General features: G+C 37.2%; 1 protein-coding gene across 7 annotated transcripts in view; it reads left to right on the forward strand.

Moving 5' to 3' along the window:
* CEP170 (centrosomal protein 170) overlaps positions 1–20,951 on the forward strand; it is a 105,292-nt gene that overhangs the window by 5,880 nt on the left and 78,461 nt on the right. For all 7 annotated transcript variants that reach the window (XM_050895220.1, XM_050895221.1, XM_050895223.1 and 4 more), the window contains exon 2: positions 19,967–20,112. In XM_050895220.1, the coding sequence (XP_050751177.1) occupies positions 20,008–20,112 (105 nt within the window). In that variant the 5' untranslated portion in view covers positions 19,967–20,007. The remainder of the gene's footprint in view (positions 1–19,966; positions 20,113–20,951) is intronic.

The following is a 20,951-nucleotide window of genomic DNA, read 5'->3' on the forward strand; positions in this document are numbered from 1 at the left end:
AATGGCCTTTTATATTTTTCAGACCTTCATTTCTTATACATGTTCAGCTGTATACCAGCTTGTATTAAAATCTTGATTTCCTACATATTTTTGTTATTACAAAAAAGCCACCCCAGTTTTGTGAGGTTAATGAAGATTACACTTCTGCTCATCCATCTCCCCTTTCTTTAAATGATCATGTTTTCTTTTCATTGTACTTGGTTTCCAAAGGGGATAGTCATGTAATTAGAGGGTCAAACCCTTCCTGTAAGAACTGCTTTTTGAGGTGATTCACAAGTCAAAAACACAGCTTGAATTTTAGCTTTAAGTTGATTGTGAAACTGGCCACTACAAATCTTTTTTGAACTGTAAGCAGAAATTAGTCGGGAAACCATTGAGGAACCACTGAGAACCCAGAACTTCTTTTTGTTTAGCCTTTGGATTAGCAGAGAGTTTTGAAGAATGATCGCAGCTGGTTCATATAAGAATTATGGAACCACTACAATATTTTCATGTTACAGATGATACTGCATTCTGTGGTCATTTTGTGTTTGTTTTACTATTACAGTTCTTGCTGGTAAACAATAGAAGGTCTTGTTCAAAAACTATTTTTCTTCTAAATGGTGCTCAGTCCTCATGCTCTAACAGTCCTTTAAACATCTCGCTAATTATTTTATTGGGCCATATTGGAGATAATTGGGTAGTGCCTTTATTTTGGCGAAGCCTACACTAACTTGAATCTTTAGCAACCTTAGTGAAATTAGTTAGTTCTAAGTCTGTCATAATTCATGCCTGTTTGTTAAAATAATTGTTTTTAGTTTTAACTATTACCATTTGGATCACAAGTTCTGTAGCATATTTTTAATTAATGAAATCTTAATTCATCAGCTTTTAAATACACCTTATGATATCTTTTTAGACCAGTTGCAGTCCTAATACATTGTGAGGAATCCTATATGTAACTTTTTCTTGCTGAGTGCTCTTTTGAGAGGTGCAATGGCATGCCCAATATCAGTCCTACAGATATATCTTATGTAGTATATCAAAAAGAGGTGCAAATTCATAAAGGTCTGAAATGCCAGTTGAAGAATGGAAGCATATGGCTGTTTTCATCTGTTGAAAACAGATTAGTAATTTAGAGAATTGTGTCCACTTTTTTATGGGGAGCTGCAGAGAGGCTTCTGATGAACATGCTAATTTTTTTTTTTTACTTTTTTTTTCTTCCTGTTCTGTAGATGGTACTGCATGGCTTTGTTCTCTTCAGTTTTCTTCCTAGTTGGAGGACAGTAAGAAAGATAATGTTGCTGGCACAGAACTGGAATTAGTGAAAAGGAGTAGCTGGATATAGTCAGTAGGTGTATTGCAAAAAAGAATAAATATTAAAAAAAAACAACAAAAAAAAACCCCAAAACCCAAGAATGAGCAATGGAAAAATATATTCACACAAAAAAATGCCAGGCTGAATTTAAGCTTGGGCATAGCTTGAGTCAATCACTTGAAAGTCCAGAGATGTCACAAACTTTTTAAGTTTGGCAATAACAATATTTGAAGCAAGGTAGCCATCGCAGAAAATGTATTGGTATTTCCATTAATTGTAGTTTGCTGCTTGGAATTTATTTTCTGCTGAATCTTCATACCCTGTTTGTTTAGTTGGCTGTTTTTTTCGTTCAAAATTTTATTTTTGACTGCCTTGAGCGTGGGTAAGTTGTCTGTCTGCCCCAGGTCTTGGTGAAGTCAGTGAGTCTTCAGGTACTACAGATGACTTCGATGTATGGCAGGATCTGTTTTTACAGAACAGTGCAAGGCCCAATATAGTGCAATTGCATTATATTCTTTAGTTTGCTATAGGAACTTTATTGCTTGGTATTATTCAATAGTGTCTTTTTCTTTTTTCCTAGAATAAATATTTTTCTTCAATATTTGCCACTTCTAAATTATATATAATTGTCTTGCATACTGCATGTGTATTTTTTCTAGCTTTCCTTAAACACATCCCCTTGCTTTTTTCCATTTTTGTGGCCCGATGGCATTTTCTTTAGCATACTATATTGGCAACTTCAGCTGTTAAAGTTAAATGTGTTCAGGTGTTGCATCGCTGAAACTGCAAATAGCAACAGCCAGCTTCCCCCTTTTGGGCAGACCGATACTCCAGAATCTGGTTTGCATTGGTCTCTTGCAGGGTGATCATTGCAAGTGGAGCGTTTCAAAATGCTGTCTGGTTACTTGCTTTGAGGAGGTCAGTGTTTGTAACAGAACTAAGAACTAAATTATCCAAAAACTTCAGTTTGTGATGTCTGAATCACATTTCAGTACCCGCACATAGTAGAAATGTTTCAAAGTTTTTATTCATCATGCCTTGAGCTCTAGTTTGTGAAGAAGCAAGAAGTTTTTTTTCTGCTGGAGCTTCTGACATTGCTTTCATGGTCTCTAATTCTATTTACCTGGTTTATACCCTGCACAATAACTGGTTTTAGTTGGTCCAGTTAATATTACTGGGTATTTACTTAAATGTCTGACAAGGTGAATTCATTTCTATTTTTATATTGTCTGGGCAGCCTATAGCGTATAGTAAAGTCCTTTGTAAGGTGGCAGTAAAAAAAAAAAGCTGAAACATCAATATCAAGACATGACAGTGAACCAGGAAGTCCCGAGTCATTCTTTGTCCAGTTGAGGCAAATTGAAACCTTTGATTTAGTAAAAAAACCAAAACAAAAACATACTGTTATTTTTAGTGCAATTCATAAAATTACTTCAAACAGCACTTTGGGAGAAGACTAGATTTAGCAGATTAAGATCCTTGAGTTCCTGTATTTTGTGGGTCTTTCCCTTGGTGCAGTTCCATTCCAAAACCAAGAAAAGCATTATGCCTTACTATTTTTATCTGTTGCGCTTTTTGGGGGACAATGCCATGGCCTTCAAAAAAAATTTTACTCAAAGATGTCTGTGTATTGTTTTACTTGTACAGTTATTTCCATAGGAATTCTTCCTTTCTTTCTTTTCAAGATATTTATTCACATTTGGGATCGCTGATCTAAGGCAGGTTTAGAAGAACAACTGCATTAGTGTATCATGAGGTGAGAGACTAAAGATTTGATCATTGGATTGTGATGTGTTATAAAAAACGGTTGAGGCAAGTGAAAAAAAGACTAAAAATACACACTGAAACTTTTTAAAAAGTATATAGTTTTAATCTGCAATGGGTAAATATTAAAAACTACTTTATTTTTTAATAATAATTATTAATATTTCTTATGATTACTATAGACCTGTCTAAATATAAGAAGTCCTGTGAGGCTTAGGTGGATTTGGTGTAACTGACCTGTGTTCTCATAGCAGCCTAAGCAGAACTGGCTGCTGGTTGTCCTGGTCCTGCCCTGTTCTTCACTTTTCTCCCACCCCTAGCTGCACAGCCCCACTCCTTTTGCTTTAGTGCTAGATTGCTGTATGTTAGCTTCTGGGAACCATTCGTTTGTTTGTGGGAGTGGAGAAGCGCGTAAGAGTTAGTCTGTCACTAGTTGAACATGCTGAAATGGCTCAGCTCAGTTGCACAGCCACGTGAGTCCTGCAGCCAAGGCAAAGGGAGTAGTCAGGACTTTGTGGCTGCAGCAGGGCAAGAGGGTTGGGATCCTGACAGCAGTGAGACTGGCTTTGGCTGATGTGGAACTGCAGCTTCTTCAGTTTAGCAATTATATGATGAGGGTTAAAACTGCTCATTTGCCTGTCAGTTGAGTCTTCAACACTAAGGTTGAAAATAAGTCAATACAGTGAAGTTCTGGACATGCAAACAACTTACGACAGGCTAATCTATGTATTAGCCTTGTATGTATTAACTTTCCATAGTAACTCCTACTGTGTGGCATGTGCAAGGAACACAAGGGAGTTCACACAAAGTAGGCTGCTTGAGATTTGCTTCAGTGGAAGTGTGTATGCAGGAGCTGCTAATAAGGAAGAGGTGCCACACTATAAATTCACATCCCATACTGCTGTCCAGTAAACTGTTCCTATATTTAGATCTTTAAATTTAATTAAGCTGCCAACTTCTCTGTTTCAGCCAATAAAACTTTGGGCAGAGGCTGCTCCAATCTCATTATAAATTCTGAATACAATGTATACACTGGAATCTTATCACCTTTTCAGATATTAAAAGTTGTGGAGGATTTGAAAATAAAATGTGGGGTTTTTCCTCTCTGAACCAAACTTGCAAAAACATCTGAAAAGCACTTTGAACTTGAGGCGAAAGTGGGAATAAAAGTCAGTCTTTGGAGCTCTGTTGTTTGTAGAGTTTTTCTTACTACTTAAAGTACAAATAATAAAGGGTAATTATTTTGTCATGATTATTCAGTATTCTTTTAAATGTCAACTGCCTTTTTGACTGTAGAAGATTGCAGATTGGTAGTTACTGGTATATTCTAGAGCAACTGTTCCTAACTGTAGAGCTTGACTTTTATGGATGTATTGGCTGACATGGTTGGACCTTTATTATTGAAACATCTTCTGTTTAATCCATTACAGTGCTTATGTGTTTATACTCGCAATACCATGAGAATGAACTAATTCTGTTATAAATGCTTGTGTGCCTGGATGGGATGGCCCTCAACCTGTTCATCTTGTGGACCAAGTACAGGGAACATGTTCCTATTTTCTCTCTCCCTCCCTCTAACTTGTAATAGTACACGGCACGTACATCCAAGGCTAAAGGGAAAAAAGCATTTCCAAATTTCTGGCAACATTGGGAAATCACTTTGCTTTTGATTCAAAGTAAAGCAATCCTATTAAGATAAACTGGAGAGAAAAACATATGCAGGAGAACAAGTAATGTCTGGTTTCTCAGGGATGTGTCCTGTGTCCCAAACTGTGTTGAACCTCAGTGTGCACACGTGCTCGCTCTTGCCCTCTTGGTTGGGAACCAGCAATATTCTGTGGGGAAAATAACCTGAATGGCAAATATCCTGCAAAGGCAGAGCACAGAGGAGCCATGTGAGGTCAGGTCGGCCAGCAGGCTGTAAGGAGCTGGGAACTGTCAAACTTGTAGCGGAGTATTTCTGCCAGTGGGATGATGGACTTATTCTTTTGAACTTGTTCTACTCAGCCCTCCATTCTCCCAAAACTTGTAGGAGCTTTGTATCTCTGAAATCTCCAGCTCTCTAAAGCTTGCTGTTAGGAGGAGCGATTGGCAGAAAAAGAGAGACTACTTAAGCCCCACTTCCTCAGGTAACTAAAAATGGTTTCAGTAAGGGTTTTAATTACTAACTGTGTGGTAGAAGGAGAATACAGTTTTAAAAAAGTAAATCATTCGTTTAAAAAATACACACTCTTGCTTTAAGTAAGAAATATGCCTTTTAAAAATATGTCTGGAGAAATAAAATGAATGCTACAACTGGGCTATTTTAGATTAAGCAGGAGATAATATTAGTCTTGTATGTGACAGACATACTAAGTAAATAATTACCATCTTTTCAATAGGAAATGTACAAGAAATAAAGTCCAAGGCAAAATAAACAAACATAGAAATTGTCCTGGTTTCAGCTGGGATAGAGTTAATTTTCTTCCTAGTAGCTGGTACAGTGCTGTGTTTTGGGTTTAGTAGGAAAATAATGTTGATAACACACTGATGTTTTTAGTTGCTGCTAAGTAGTGTTTATACTAAGTCAAGGGTTTTTCAGCTTCTCATGCCCAGCCAGCAAGAAGGCTGGAGGGGCACAAGAAGGTGGGAGGGGACACAGCCAGGACAGCTGACCAAAACTGGCCAAAGAGTTATTCCATACCATACGACATCATGCCCAGTATATAAACTGGGGGGAGTTGGCTGGGAGGGGCGGATCGCTGCTTGGGAACTAACTGGGCATTGGTCGGTGAGTGGTGAGCAATTGCATTTTGCATCACTTGTATATTCTAATTCTTTTAGTATTATTATTGTCATTTTATTATCATCATTATTATTTTCCTTCCTTTCTGTCCTATTAAACTGTCTGTCTCAACCCATGGGGGTGGGTTGTTTTTTGATTCTCTCCCCCATCCCACTGGGTGGGGGGAGTGAGTGAGCAGCTGCATGGTGCTTAGTTGCTGGCTGGGGTTAAACCATGACAGAAATGCAGCACTAGTTTACTCTGAGATGTTAGTTTAATAAATAACACCTATCAGAAGTGTTGCTTCGTGGGTACCAATAGTGATAATAACGTTTATACAATGGAAACATAGAGTAATTTAAAAAACAGAGGATATGAATTGTTCCAGCCTTTAAAAAGGGAACTGATGATGATCTGTCTTAATCAACTTCTTATGCTTTTGTCCATATTTAGTTCCATGTTAAAATGATTTAAAATATTTTTGGTAAACCAGAAGACTTTCTCTATTGCAGCAGCATGGTCAGTGTTGCTTAATATACCTTTTACTTTTTATGCAGCTGAGCGTAACTAAGTTCCCAGTCAAATCTTTTTGTTGGAGGCATAAAATGAGTAACTTCTGTAGTAACTGTGGGTAGTTCTTAAAAAAAAAAAAAAAAAGGGGGGGGGGGGCAAACAAAGAAAACCCCCCAAAAACCCCACCCCGAACTTGTTCACTAAAGTGCCAATGAAAGGGATGACTCGATCCCTTTTTGTGGATGGGGTTATAGTACCACTTCCTCTTGTTTGGTTTGGTGCCTGGAGCAGTGTGTGTGGAGTTCAGAGCTCTTCCCATTTAGCCTTCCCTTTCACATCTCTTCCTTTTTAAAGGCAACAAAATTATTGAACTTACAAAGGAAAATCTGTATAGGTTTCCTCCGATAGAACTACTTGAATTCCAGATTTCTGTCTATTGAAAGACACACTTGCATTCATTTAATAGCCTTTAAAAATATTTATAGTATGATACTAATAAAAGCATTTTCCAGTGGTCTCCAAGTGTTCCAAAGTTAACCAGATTTTCATTGTAGTATTTTGCAAAACATATGCTAGTGTTGTACCAAATCAAGTCTAAATCACCAGTCATTCTTAAACCAGCTTATAAAGGTCCGCCTGAAAATATTCTGCTTGCGTAGCAATGAGGGCTTCTGATTGTGATTTAGTTGAGGGGTTGTAATATCCCTGCTCAAACAAGTCCTTGCATAAAAACATCAAGTTCCATACTCATTGTATGTATTAGCTCTAAAAGTTTATAGTGACAATTTCACATGTAACTGTTTAATCACTTTTAGTAAATAGAGGTAGTATAAGAAATAGAATTAAGACTTACCATGCTAGTAGCTATATTTCTGTTTGTTGGCTGCATACAAGAAAGGAGTGAGTAGGCACTGCAAGCAAATGCGGAATAGCTTCTCTCCAGGGTAGCCATTTGCTTGCTAGGTACTAATTACAGACTGGTTTAAAATCTTTGCAATAAGTAATATTAATCATGAAAATCATGAGTATTCTTATTGTTTGTGCAAATGTCTTACCCTGCTTTGTGTCTCACTAAATTCTTAATACTGTCTTTTTGGCAGCTGTTTTCGTGTGATCATATGTTGAGAAAGTGTGTTTGTGTTGTATTTGTTACCTTTCAGTTTCATTTCATGGGAAGGAGAGAGATGGGAAGGACACAGACATTAAAGAAATGCTGTGCTCCAAACTGCAAGACTAGAATTCTATTGAATGATTTGGGATGTGAGTAAAGAACTGAACAAATAATTAAAATATAAGGCATTTTAAGCCTTGTTCTACTCTATTTTTTTTTTTATGAATCTCCAGGAAGATGACTTCCCATCAGGAAAAGATCTTAAAAATCAAGTCCCATGTTTTTGTCCAAGATTGAAAAATGCTGAACGTGAAGAAAACTCATCTCTTTCCATCACAGCTACCATGCTAATTTTTAAAGAATTTTGGTTTTAAGCTTGTCGTGATGTTAAATCCTGTGTGAATACCCATGTAGCACAACATAATTATGACACAGAATCAATGAGCTTTTATTACACTTGTGCATGCACACACACTTTACCTGTCTTCAGACAGTGAAGATTGCCTAGAGCAAACATCACTTACAACTTTAAGGCAAAATTTTGAGCCTTTGGTTGTTTTGTAAAATACGTACATCCAACCTTTTTTTTTTTTTTCTTCATGTAGGGCCTGTGTTACTGATCTTGGAACAAACAACTTAGTGTATTTCCAAGAAAAATACATCTGTGGACTTGGCTGTTGAGAATAATTGTAAAAAGCTCCAGAGTGTTCCATAAGGGAGAGGGTAGAATGTATCAAATATTTTGTATGGAGACTACCTTGGAATGATAAATACGTTTTTCATGTTACAGTGGAGATGTAGCAGAGAATAATAATTCAATACCTTTTTCAAGTTATATATCTGTACTACTGTGAATGAATGTGGAGATCAGCAACATTGATTTCAATAATTGTCCTCTATCAGTTCTGCTTTCATGTTCTGTGTACTTATTCATTGTGTCAAGAAGTAAAATGGAATTGAAAACTGGAAGATAGATGTTAAAATTACTTAAATACATGTTTTTCTTTGGAGAGTATACTTATCTTGATACCCACAACGTAAATAATTCCCTCTATTAAAGAAGAAAAAATTTGCATTGCCTTGAATGTAATTTAATCTTACTAAGTATCTTGGGACATGGAATAAACCCCATATATTTCACAATTTTGGGGAAGTGAAATCACCACCCTTGGGAGGTTAAGAGGTCCAATTTTATTTGCAAAGTGGTGTTTGTCTTTTCAGTAGTGCTCAGGGCTGTGGTCAGTACTTGGCCAATGCAAATAAAACCTCCTCGTCATACACAGCCTACAAAATAACTTGGAATATGCCACGATGGAGGCAGTGAGAATAGGAAGTGGAGGAGGAGGACTTGAGTTTTTCTTTAAGATTACATTCTGCCTGAATGCAATGCCTGATTTGTATTTATTTGTTTATTTTCCTGTTTGCTTATCTTGGCAATAGGATAGTCTGATAATATAGTCTGATATGGAGTGGGGGGGAAGGAGGTATTTCTGTAGCTTTCATTAAAGGAAGCATTTTCCCAAAGACAATTTGGTTACAGTTTCTTTGGCCTGCTTGCCACAATAATTTCTAAAGGCTACTTGTCAGATGAACTATTTTATTAGCATACTGGGTATACTAATCTCTGTATGGATGACCTTGTTTGATCATGGTGAAACAGGAAAACTTCAAAATATTTTTCTTTATGCAGTTCCTTAATCTGAATGACTGTGACGGACAAAAAATGAACACTTGATTGTTTGATCATAAGCTAAGCTACTCTTGTAAGCAGTCATTACCCTTTATTTTAACTGTTTATTGAAAGCAGCTTTTGAAAAGTGTTGCCTTTCAGTGTAGGAAGGCTGCAAAGAAGAACATTCATGAGAAATGACTTTTTCCTTATGAATGTAAAGATTAGGAATGGAAAATGAGCTGTCCATTTTCTTTAATAAATGCAAAATATCCTTATTGTCTGTTATCAAAGGGTAAAATAGGATCGCTTTTTTGAAGTCTTAATGGCTTTATCCTAGTGGCTAATAACTGAGTATGCTTTTAACAGTTTGAAATCTAATGTTTAGACTGAGAATACCTTAAAACTTAAAAGAAAATTTTTAACCTTCAGGTACCCCTGATTATTATAACAACAATATATGCATAAAAAAGCTTATGATTGTTGTGTAAGACTGTTTCCATGTACAGTACCAGTCTCGTGCAAAGTTTTCTAATCAGTCTTTTAAGAATTTGCATGTTTACCAGTATTCTCTGTAAAGATAACCCAGTATTTTATTTTTTGCCAAGTTGCTGAAGTCTTTGTTTCAATCTGCTGTTCTTAATGCAGTTTGATCTCCTAGCTTCTACTAGGAATTGTGGTGTTTGTTTTTTTTTTTTTCCCTTGGTAGCTTCTCAATTTTTTTTTTTTTTTTTTTTTTTTTTTTTTGAAAAGCGATCATTGTGGTAGGGAAAGGCCTGACTGTCTTCATAGTTCCTGTAACATTTAATTTCCCTTTCTTATGCTTTGGATGGGAGATTATTTAGTTTCAATTGTCTGAGTTTGCTTAAACTTGGTAGAAATCTTAATGTTGGACTTCATATTTGTTGTAGACATCCTGATTGTTTATTTGTGCAAATAATATCTTTTTGCATACTGTGACACTCAAATGATTGATAGCCATCACGTAAGCCTTATTTTTGTACATTTGTTTGCAGTATTTGTATGTTGATATAATAGCAAAGGAAAAGATACACAGATGTAATTCTGACCTGGACCAGAGGGAGAGGATGCTTGTGCAGCCCCACAGCTGTAGCCACATTACAGGACAGATTTGCTGACTGACAGAGGGCAACAGCTTCCTGAGCTGCTTTCTTGTCCTTACTCCATCAGATGCATGGGGTGACCTGTAGGGCAAGAAGAGTGTCTGGGTCCCTTCTCTAGAGATCTCAAACTCTTTGAATGCAGGAGGAAAATCTCTCTCCTTAGTAGCATTCCCAGCTAGAAGGCTTTTATGCCTTTTTTTAATTAAAATATGAGGAAGAAATGCTTCTTCCCACAAATGCTGCTGAGGAGTCTGCTGTGATAATCTGACCCTAGGGCCAGATCGACAGGGTGCCAGACTGTACCCTCCAGCTTCATCACTGTAAAGCAGAAGGTGTGGCTGTATGTCTCTTTCCCCTCCCTCCTCTCCCCCTTTTTTTTTGGTTTTTCTTCCTCTTCCTTTCTCTCCTAGCCAGAGAACCCCTGAGAAATACATTGCTGTTGCTTTATTGATTTGGTCCAACTCTAATCTTGTTGTTTGAGTTAGTCTTTTATGACAGGTAATATAGGTAATGTGCATATCTACCTGTGTTGGATGTGTACTAATAAAAAAAACAGTGGGGGGCATGACTCAGCTTGATGTCCTGATGCTTTATAAAGGCATTTTCTTGCTCTGGTTTTTGTTTCTGCTCTATGTTTTATTATATTTAAATTTTTTCTTAAGCTTAAAATAACTTTTTAAAAAATCCTTTTTAAAATATTGGGTCTAGCAGATGTTGCAAGTGAATGATTTTCTCTGTCTGTAAACAAAAGGTCCAGATGATTTTGTCGGCTAAGATTCAAGGAGGTTTGCATACTGTTATTTTGCTGCCTTTCCTCCTCCATCTCTCTGTGCAAAAAGAAAAAAGACTAAAAAGGGGGAGGGGCAAAAAGAGAAGAGAACAGTTTTGCAGGGTAGTGGTTAAGAGCGTTTCTTTGCTCTCAGTGGTTCCCTTCTTCTGTAGAATTTAGTCATAGCTACATCTTCCAATGGACGCTGAAAATTACATATTTTAGATGTAGTATAAGGCTTCAGTATGATTTTTCTAATCTGTTTTTCAAGAAATTGTGGCCAAATTTGGATATTTGAGCTAAGGTGGAACAGGTCAAATACTTCAGAAGCAGAATCAATACCCAAAGGCTATCGTTCAGTTGGCTTGTCAGCTAAACCTTAATAAGCTTAAGAGATAAGCCAACAGACCAAGGAAGACTGCAATTTTTATGAGGTGTTTTGGTTTAGTGGTAGGGACAGGCATTCTAAATGTACTCCTGTTCCCCATTTGAGCAGGGAAGTTAAATTGAACGGATGCTTCACTTTTCTTCCCTTGGGTTTCCTGTTTTCTTCCACTTTAGCTATTTGCATACTTGCTGTCCAGTTCTACTCTGTTATGTCAGTGTAACTCTTGAGTAATTGCATAAAATTTTCATGAACTTTATAACTAATAGCAATCTTTCTTTATATCAGCGTGAATGGGAACAGCTTCTTGTTCAGGGCTGTATATAGCATTTGAATGTTTCTAGAGGGATGTGTTCAGGTGAATTTTCCAGTCAGTGAAACATTCGATAATAGCAATTCTATCTTGTTGGACAACTGCTGAAAATCTAGGATTGTTTTGGTCAGTTTTCCTAAGTATGTGAGCTCATCTTCTCTGGGAGATGTTGATGAAGAGTTTCAATGTTTTTAAGTGTAATTTACCTTATTTATGCTTCCATTGATTTTATTTTTTATTAATTTTTTTTTTTTTACAGCCTTTTAAGGGTATATTTTGATTAACCTTTATAGATATTGTTATGACACTAACCCAAGCCTCAAAGTGAAAATTATTGTCACTTGACAATTTGATCCAACTTGACTTGACCAAAGCATTGCTTTGGTAGTGTCTTTTCACTGTGCTAAACTTTTATAGCTGTATCCCGTGTTGCTTGGCAAGCAGTGGCCAACACTGAAGTTTTCTTGCTTCCCCTTGTGAAGTACACTGTGAATTCAGAAGGTCCATAAATTCTTCAAGAAATATTTTTATTGATCATTAGCCTAAACTGCTTTAATTTAGATGGATGTTTGTTTATTTAAGGGTTTTGAGGAGCAGCATTGCACACTACTGTGGCATGAAGGATGACTTATGTAGGTTGAATTCCAGTTCCCAATGAAAGGTTCTTCAACCATGCATCTTTTTTTTTTTTTCTTTTTTTTTTTCCTTCTCCCCCCTGCACAAGATACCCGCTTCATGAACAAATTCACTTGATGGACTAGCCCTAGGAATTGGTGACAGTAGTCAGCCAGGAGGCAGTTGTCTGTGGAGCCTTCTGTCTCCCTTTCTGGGATGACAGCAGTGTGAATAGTGAAAGAAGCAGGGGATTATGAAAGCACCAAGGATAGTTTAATGACTGAAACATTTAGAAGCTACCCTAGAGTATGAATTTTTTTCTTGTATTTACAGTCCCTATGATGGCAGGTGAGCCATCTACCCATACTTTGGAAAAGTGGTCTTAATTTTCTAGCCACCCTACATGTGGTTTTAACCTTACTTGCAAAAGAGTTAGGCATTCAGTGTTGTAACAGAAATAAATGAGACCATTTGAACACCTGTAGTGTTGTGTAAAACTATGTACTTTAAGATGAAATGCTGATGGTTTTGGAACTTAAATACTCAAGATTAAGATACTTTAGTGTAAAAAAGTGCTGTCTCAGTTCCCCATTTATAATAAACCCTTTATAGAGATATTTGTGGAGATTTTACCATAAGTGTTAATGAATTTCTCATGCTGTGGTGAGGAGCATGGCAGATAAAGTCAGTAGGAAGTTAGTAATTCACAAAAGGTTTTTAGTGATGTGGGATAAATAAGGCACAGGTTAATCAATTGATGAGGAGAGGAGAAAAAAAAATACTGATTAACTGTTAAGCTTTTTCTTTTAACCTGAGTAAGGTAGAGTCCTGGTTAAAATATTATGTGGTGATGTAGTTGAAGGTTATTTTCTAACGCATGTATGTAAGTAGGTTAATTATGATTCCACATGGAACACTGCTTGTGATACTGCCCAACTTCAGAGCGTTTTACAGAGTAGACAATATTATTGTGGTATTTTCCACTTATAACTTCCTAGATTTAATTCAATTATCTTTATAGATTACTTTTTAATATCAATTATATTGATACAGTAATCTTCTCAGGGTTGGAATTACCTTCACTTTGCTCTTTTCTTTCTATAGCTTAGATTTCTCCATTTCAGTCAAAAATAGAACTGCTGGCACTGGTATACTTAATTACATTGGATAGTCAATAAAGCAGTCATGGTAGGCACTTTTCCAGTGGGTATTGTTTGCTGACAGCATTTCTTTGCGACTTGAGAATCGGCTTCAACTTCAGATATTCTCCAGTCATTACTGGCTCCATTAGTGCTCTCTTAATTGTGATTTCTCCCTTGTCATGGCTTACACCTGATGTTTACCTTTCTTGATTCCTCATTCCAGAGTCTGCCTAGCTCCAGCTCAAGTGTGGTGTTGTGGTGGGTTGTCATGGTTTAACCCCAGCCAGCAACTAAGCACCACGCAGCCGCTCCCTCACTCCTTCCCCCCTCCCAGTGGGATGGGGAGGAGAATAGGGGAAAAAAAGATAAAACTCATGGGCTGAGATAAGAATGGTTTCATAACGGAGGTAAAATAAAATATAATACTAACAATAATAATAATAATTAAAAAATATAATAATCATAATAATTGTAATGAAAAGGAATATAACAAAAAAAAAGAAAAAAGGAAATAAAACCCAAGGGAAAAAAAAACAGTGATGCACAATGGAATTGCTCACCACCTGCTGACCGATGCCCAAGCAGCAATCTGTGCCTCCTGGCCAACTCCCCCCAGTTTATATACTAAGCATGATGTTCTTATGGTATAGAATACCCCTTTGGCTAGTTCGGGTCAGCTGCCCCGGCTATGCTCCGTCCCAGCTTCTTGTGCACCTGCTTGCCGGCAGAGCATGGGAAACTGGAACATCCTTAACTTAGGATATGCGCTACTTAGCAACAACTAAAACATCAGTGTGTTAGCAACATTATTCTCACACTAAATCCAAAACACACCAGTACAAGTTACTAGTAAGAAAATTAACTCTATCCCAGCCGAAACCAGGATGTGGGTTGACCCTGGCTGGATGCCAGGTGCCTACCAAAGCTGCTCTATCACTCCTCCTCGTCAGCTGGACAGGGGAGAGAAAATATAATGAAAGGCTCGTGGGTCAAGATAAGGACAGGGAGATCACTCAGGAATTACCATCACAGGCAAAACAGACTCAACGTGGGGAAAAAAATTAATTTCTTACCAGTCAAATCAGAGTAGGATAATGAGAAATAAAACCACAGCTTAAAAACACCTTCTCCCTACCCCTTCCTTCTTCCTGGGCTTAACTTCACTCCCAGTTTTCTCTACCTCCTCCCGAGCGGTGCAGGGGTAGGGGGAATGGGAGTTTTGGTCAGTTCATCATATGTTATTTCTGCCACTCCTTCCTCCTCAGGGGAAGGACTCCTCACACTCTTCCCGTGCTCCAGCGTGGGGTCCCTCCCACGGGAGACAGTCCTCCACAAACTTCTCCAACGGGAGTCCTTCCCATGGGCTACAGTTCTTCACGAACTGCTCCAGCATGGGTCCCATCCGTGGGGTGCAGTCCTTCAGGAACAGACTGCTCCAGTGTGGGTCCCCCGCGGGGTCACAAGTCCTGCCAGCAAACCTGCTCCAGCGTGGGCTCCTCTCTCCACGGGTCCACATTTCCTGCCAGGAGCCTGCTCCAGCGCAGGCTTCCCATGGGGTCACAGCCTCCTTTGGGCATCCACCTGCTCCGGCGTGGGGTCCTCCATGGGCTGCAGGTGGATATCTGCTCCACTGTGGACCTCCATGGGCTGCAGGGGGACAGCCTGCCTCACCGTGGTCTTCACCATGGGCTGCAGGGGAATCTCTGCTCCGGTGCCTGGAGCACCTCCTCCCCCTCCTTCTTCACTGACCTTGGTGTCTGCAGAGTTGTTTCTCTCACATCTTCTCACTCCTCTCTCTGGCTGCAATTGCTGCTGTGTATAACTTTTCCCTTTCTTAAATATGTTACCACAGAGGCGCTACCACTGTCACTGATGGGCTCAGCCTTGGCCAGTGGCAGGTCCATCTTGGAGGTGGCTGGCATTGGCTCTATTGGACATGGGGGAAACTTCTAGCAGCTTCTCACAGAAGCAACCCCTGTAGCCCCCCTCACTACCAAAACCTTGCCACGGAAACCCAGTACACTTGTCCAGGTGTGGTGGTGTTCTCTCCTTCTGGGCCTTCTACCCTCATGTTTGTTCTCTACCAGCAGCAGTGGATGAATTGAGAGTACTGGGCAAAGATGCCCTATTTTTGGTTCTAACTGGCACTATGACATTAAAAATGGTAGTTAAAGCAAATTGTGGAACATGCTCTGTATAGACAGATGTGTTGAGAGAATTTATCTGTGTACTTTTTGAACTAATATACACATGGAAAGTTTTCAAAAGCCTATTGCTTGTCTGCATTTGGATAGATTTGCACAAGAGCAATAGTAAAAGGTACAAACTGTTACTAAGGCCTCCTGTCACATTTCAATTACCAATTTGCATACATGAGGTAATACTTATAATTTTTTATTAAAAGTAGTAACATAGAATATTTTCCTCTAACGTTGTTTTGGAAATGTTTGAGTCATTTCTTCTGAAGCTTCCCTAAATGTACTAGGCAATTGTATGAGAAGGTAAACCTAATTTTAGCAAAAATTTTAGCAGCTGGAAACAGGAACTTATAAGGACAAATAATGGGCAACATAGGGCTTCCAGCTTTGTCAGTACTGTGTCTCAGCTTGATCCAGGATTTTTTTAATGTTATTTTAAAATATTCTTAAATTTGTTGTACAGTAATAGGATAATTGTGTACTGTTAAAATTGTACTATTTTCAATCAATATGGAGGACTGCAGTGCTTAAAAGTTGGAATTTCAGGCATATATTAGGTTTAATTTACATTTTAAACATGGCTTTTTGTTTCTCTGTAGGATTGGTGTCTCAGTACTTGCTAATAGTTTAGTTGGAGAAAGTAATTGGCTGTTTTCAGTTACAGGCAAATACAAAAATGTAGACTGTAGATTGCTCAAATGTGAGATTATTAAGGATTTTTGCTTACAATAACATTACTGTATCAAAAGTATAATCTTGGCAATGTTTCTCTAGACATATTTGAAATTGGTTACACCCATGTTTTGGCTACATAATGCAGGGCTTTAATTCTTAAGGACTGAATTATGTTTACAGGGATGATGCAGCCAATTTCCCTGTTACTGCATCATCTGTTTCAAATAACTTGTTACCCATGTGTTCATTCTAGCAGACTGGTTACTGCCTTTTGAAATTCATAGTCCTTCACCATAAAATGCTGTTTCTTCTGCAGACAAGGAAGTATTTTGCAGTTGCAATAGATGTCTCAGCAACTGACTTCCAGGTATCTAGAATGAAGTATTGCTTTGAATGATCAAGTCTTAATGATGAAATATTTACTAATTTGTTTAAAGATTACAACACAATACTGCCTTATTAGGAAAGACTAGTAAAACAAAATGCTTCAATAAAGCATTTAAAAGTCATTTTTCTAGGGTAGAAATCATAAGATTTTGGGTAAATACTTTATCTAAAAAGTATAGTCTGTACTGGATTAAAACAGGTCCATCTGGGCCAGTATCCTGTTCTGCATAAAGAAAGGCTAGGTAAGGAAGAGAGGTTATTAAGTCGGGTGATAGCAAGTGAAACCTCGCTAGAGCTCGCTCCCAGCCTCTCAAAATGCACAGTGCATGCAGTTCCTGAGCTATAAGTGGGGTCATTGCATTTAACAGGTGTGATAATTTTTTCTTCCATGAATGCTTATTGCTTTTTGAACCCGGTGTAACCTTTTAGTATCCATAACATTTCATTGCAAGAATTATCGTGACCTAAATTTACACTGTGTAAAGAGCTGCTACTTCTGATGATTTTACACCTGTCATATAGTAATTTAATTTGGTATCTCCTAGACAGTGAACAATCTTTCATCCTTGTATTGTTCAGAATATTACAGCCAGAGTACTTAACACAGCGGTGTATTAAAAATATTGTTAGCTTTCATGAAGTTTTCAGGGTGCAATGTAATTGTTTATATACTGTCTATATAACTAATAAGTGTACAGTTTCATGTCAAATTTTTAATGCACTTTTTTGTTCTGATATTAAGTAACTGTTGGTACTGTATCCTGTTTTCAGCCAGTTTTGCTATGCAGAATTTCAGCATAGCTTTGATCAAAGGCATTGGTTTATTCTAAAGAGTACTTTAAAATAAAATATGTATCTAGGTTGATGATTCGTCACGGATGAGACAGCACTGTTTGAAAAGAACAACATTATTAAGTTCGATAGAGATGATGATGGGTTTTTAACTACAAATGTGCTGCCAAGCTGTGTGGCAATGACTGCTCTGTATAATACATTTTTTTAAAAATTATTTCAGATAGCTTAATTTAATCTGTTTGTTGTCAGGCTTTATCATTTGTGGGAGGTTTGGGATTTGTTTTTGGTTTTTTTTCCCTAGCTCTAGTTGTTTACCTACTTGTCTGTTTTATAAATAAAAATAGCTTTTCTCCTTTATTGACAGTCTACCTGCGTAAACTAAAACATAGTCTTTGACTAAGAACTTTTTCTAATAGTTTATATCCTCTTGGAGGTTTTCATATGAATTCCCAATTAGAGCAGGAAGGCCAAATGGTGCAAATGTTGTTATGATAAGCAGATGGGAGATTTGAAAGGCAGTAAAATACGAACAGAATGAGGAGCTTTGATATTGAACAGCATGCTTGCTGTCAAACATCCGTTTAATTTACTTGTTAAAAGCTAGAACCTAGGCTGGCCATTTTTGATGCTTCCTTTTCCTTTCTTAAAAAGAATGGAAAAATGTCATTTGATTGACCTAGTTTATCTTCTAGTTTTAAACTAGGTTAAAATAAAAATACAAATGTTAATTTCCTTCAAAGGTGCTGAATAAACTGTTGTAATTATGAAAACACTTATTTGGTAACTCGGTGTCTTTAAATTTTATTACAGCAGGTTATTATTGTAGATGTAATTTGTAATCTTCATATTTTCTATGAATAAAGTATAATAGAGATGCTGTATCAATTCTGTTGAGTTGGAGAACACTAAGTGGACATAAGTTTCATTTGAAGAATGTGTTGTGATACAGCTGTGGAAAGGTAATCCTATTGTAGGTATCACTGTATAAAAGAACACTTTGTTGCAATACATTTTTACTTTTTTATTAAGTAAATCTTTAGCACATTAAATCTTTCTAATTTCCATTTGAATTGCATTTATTTTTCTAAACTGGGTTGACAGCTCTGCTGGTTCATTTTAGCACCTGCCATGGTGTGCTTTTGACTTACTGTTTTGTAAACGTCTGTTTTGTCATTTTCATATGCAGTTTTGACTTAACTCAGTCCTCTCTATAAGTTTTCATAATTTACAATGTCTCTCCTTGATTGTAGTTTGTCTAATGGGGCAGTGCTGGCATTGTTGTCTTACTCAGTGCTTACATGTTAGTCTTGGTTTTGAGAACCTCGCTGCATTCATGTTATGCAGATTATGCTCAAGTCCACTACAGGCTTATGTCCACTTACAGTGCATTTGTTACCCTTGCATAATTTCACTAAATGACATATAAATAAAAGAGAAATGCCAGCTATTTGGTACTGAGAGGACTGCAGACTGGTTGCTTTTTATTTTCTTTAGCTTCTCTTTTAGTGAATACAGAGTGGTAACGAATGAAATGATTGCTTTGGCTTGCTTTTTCTTAGAGAGATTTGGAATACTTCTTAAAGGCTTTTCCAAGTATCAACCATTGAATTACTCTGGAGGGTGCTTTTAATCATATTTTTGTCCAATTTCAAGTAGGCCATATTATGTGAAGAAGTTTTCCATAAAAGATTTTATCCAGTTTTTGATTTTTGTTTTCTTTTGTATTTTATGACATTTTAAATAGCTATGGTTTTTTTTTCTGTGTAAGTATGTAGTATGTCATGTTGCTTATTGGAAAATTAAGGTAAAGTTTTGTAGGAATACTGCTTTCAGTTTTATTACTTATAAATAACTTCTAAATTGTTCATTTTACTCTGCTTTGTTTACAATTCTAAATATACACTGTTAAATTTCCAAGATACAAGTTTTATTGAGAAAATCTAAGGTTAAATAAGAAGCAAAACTTCTTTTAATTTAAGCTTTCACTCTGTGCTGTACAGAGGACCTGAACTTAAAAGCAAATGAGATAGTTCTTTTTTGTAGGAAAATGTAATGACACACATGCAAGTTACTTGCTGTATTTTGTGAACGTTTGCCACATTGTTTATTGGTTGTGATAGTGAAGCATTAATGTAACAGTTATCTTGATACTAAGTGGTCAAATGTTAAAAGCTTTCTGACAACTTGAAGTATGACTTCGGCATTAACGAGCTGCTTGTTCATTTTGGAGCAGCTTACCTCCTGCCCAGTTGCATGAAGCAGAGCCTCAGACTATGTAAATCTGGAGCCTGTCACTTCCTGTGATTGCTGGATTCAGTACATGCTATTGAGAATGCCGTATTTTCAGAGGCTTTTTGTATTCTACTCACAGAGTTTGCTGAGCAGGAACTGTAGCTAAAAATAACTAAAATGAATTTCTCTGTCTCTCTTTCTTTCTCGCTGCAGGATGACGTAGCTTTGCGAAGGATTTATCAGCTAAGCAGAAAATGAGCTTAACATCCTGGTTTTTGGTGAGCAGTGGAGGCACCCGGCATAGGCTGCCACGAGAAATGATTTTTGTTGGAAGAGATGACTGTGAGCTGATGTTACAGGTAATTGCATCACCCTTCCATGTGCAACTGCTCAAACAGTGAACTTAATGCACCAGTTTTATATGCCTTTTGAAAATTAAATTCCCCAGATGTTGGGGGAGCGATTGTTTTGATTAATCTTTTGTGTTCATAGAAAGATGTTAGTTTAAATATATTGCCATCAATCATGCAGTTACTGTCAAAATGCAGAGGATCACATTTTCTTCCTATAAATCACATACAGAATGCAAGAATAGAAGATGAAATAAATTTTGCAATATGATCAGTAAAGTAAATAGACTGTGTGCTCCATAAAATGTGATAATGTTAAGTGCACTGGATGCTTTTGAAAAGAGCTTTCTGTTCTCTGCAACTTGCAATCTAATTTAGTCACATGATTTGATGTAACTCTATCCTCATGTCCTGATCTTGTTGTACAAAGGCAAATGAAATTAGTAGACAAGAGTATTTCCCTATCTCTAAGGAAGTTGAATGACTCAGTCTCAGTAACAGTTTCAGTGGAACTGTAAAAATACAAGTCTTAGTCAAAATAGTTTGATACTTCAGTAGCTTCCTCAACTTGGAGGATAACTATGCGGAACTCTTAGAGGTGTGTAACTGTACTGTTATGTAGCCATATTGCATGCACTTTGCCCTATCAAAGCTGTAGTTCTCCAAGCTGCTTCTTTCTAGTATATGTAATTTTTGAATGGTTAATGGTAATATTTTGGGAGTTTCTTCTTGAATTCTTGTCTTTGTTTACTGTAGAGCTCTTAAGAAGATTGAACTTCAAAACTAACATTCTCAACCCTTCCTACCATTCAATAAAATATTTTCTTTTGGGTTTTTTGTTCCCAAGA

This window comes from Gymnogyps californianus, chromosome 3 (assembly GCF_018139145.2).
Source record: "Gymnogyps californianus isolate 813 chromosome 3, ASM1813914v2, whole genome shotgun sequence".
Classification (NCBI taxonomy): domain Eukaryota; kingdom Metazoa; phylum Chordata; class Aves; order Accipitriformes; family Cathartidae; genus Gymnogyps; species Gymnogyps californianus.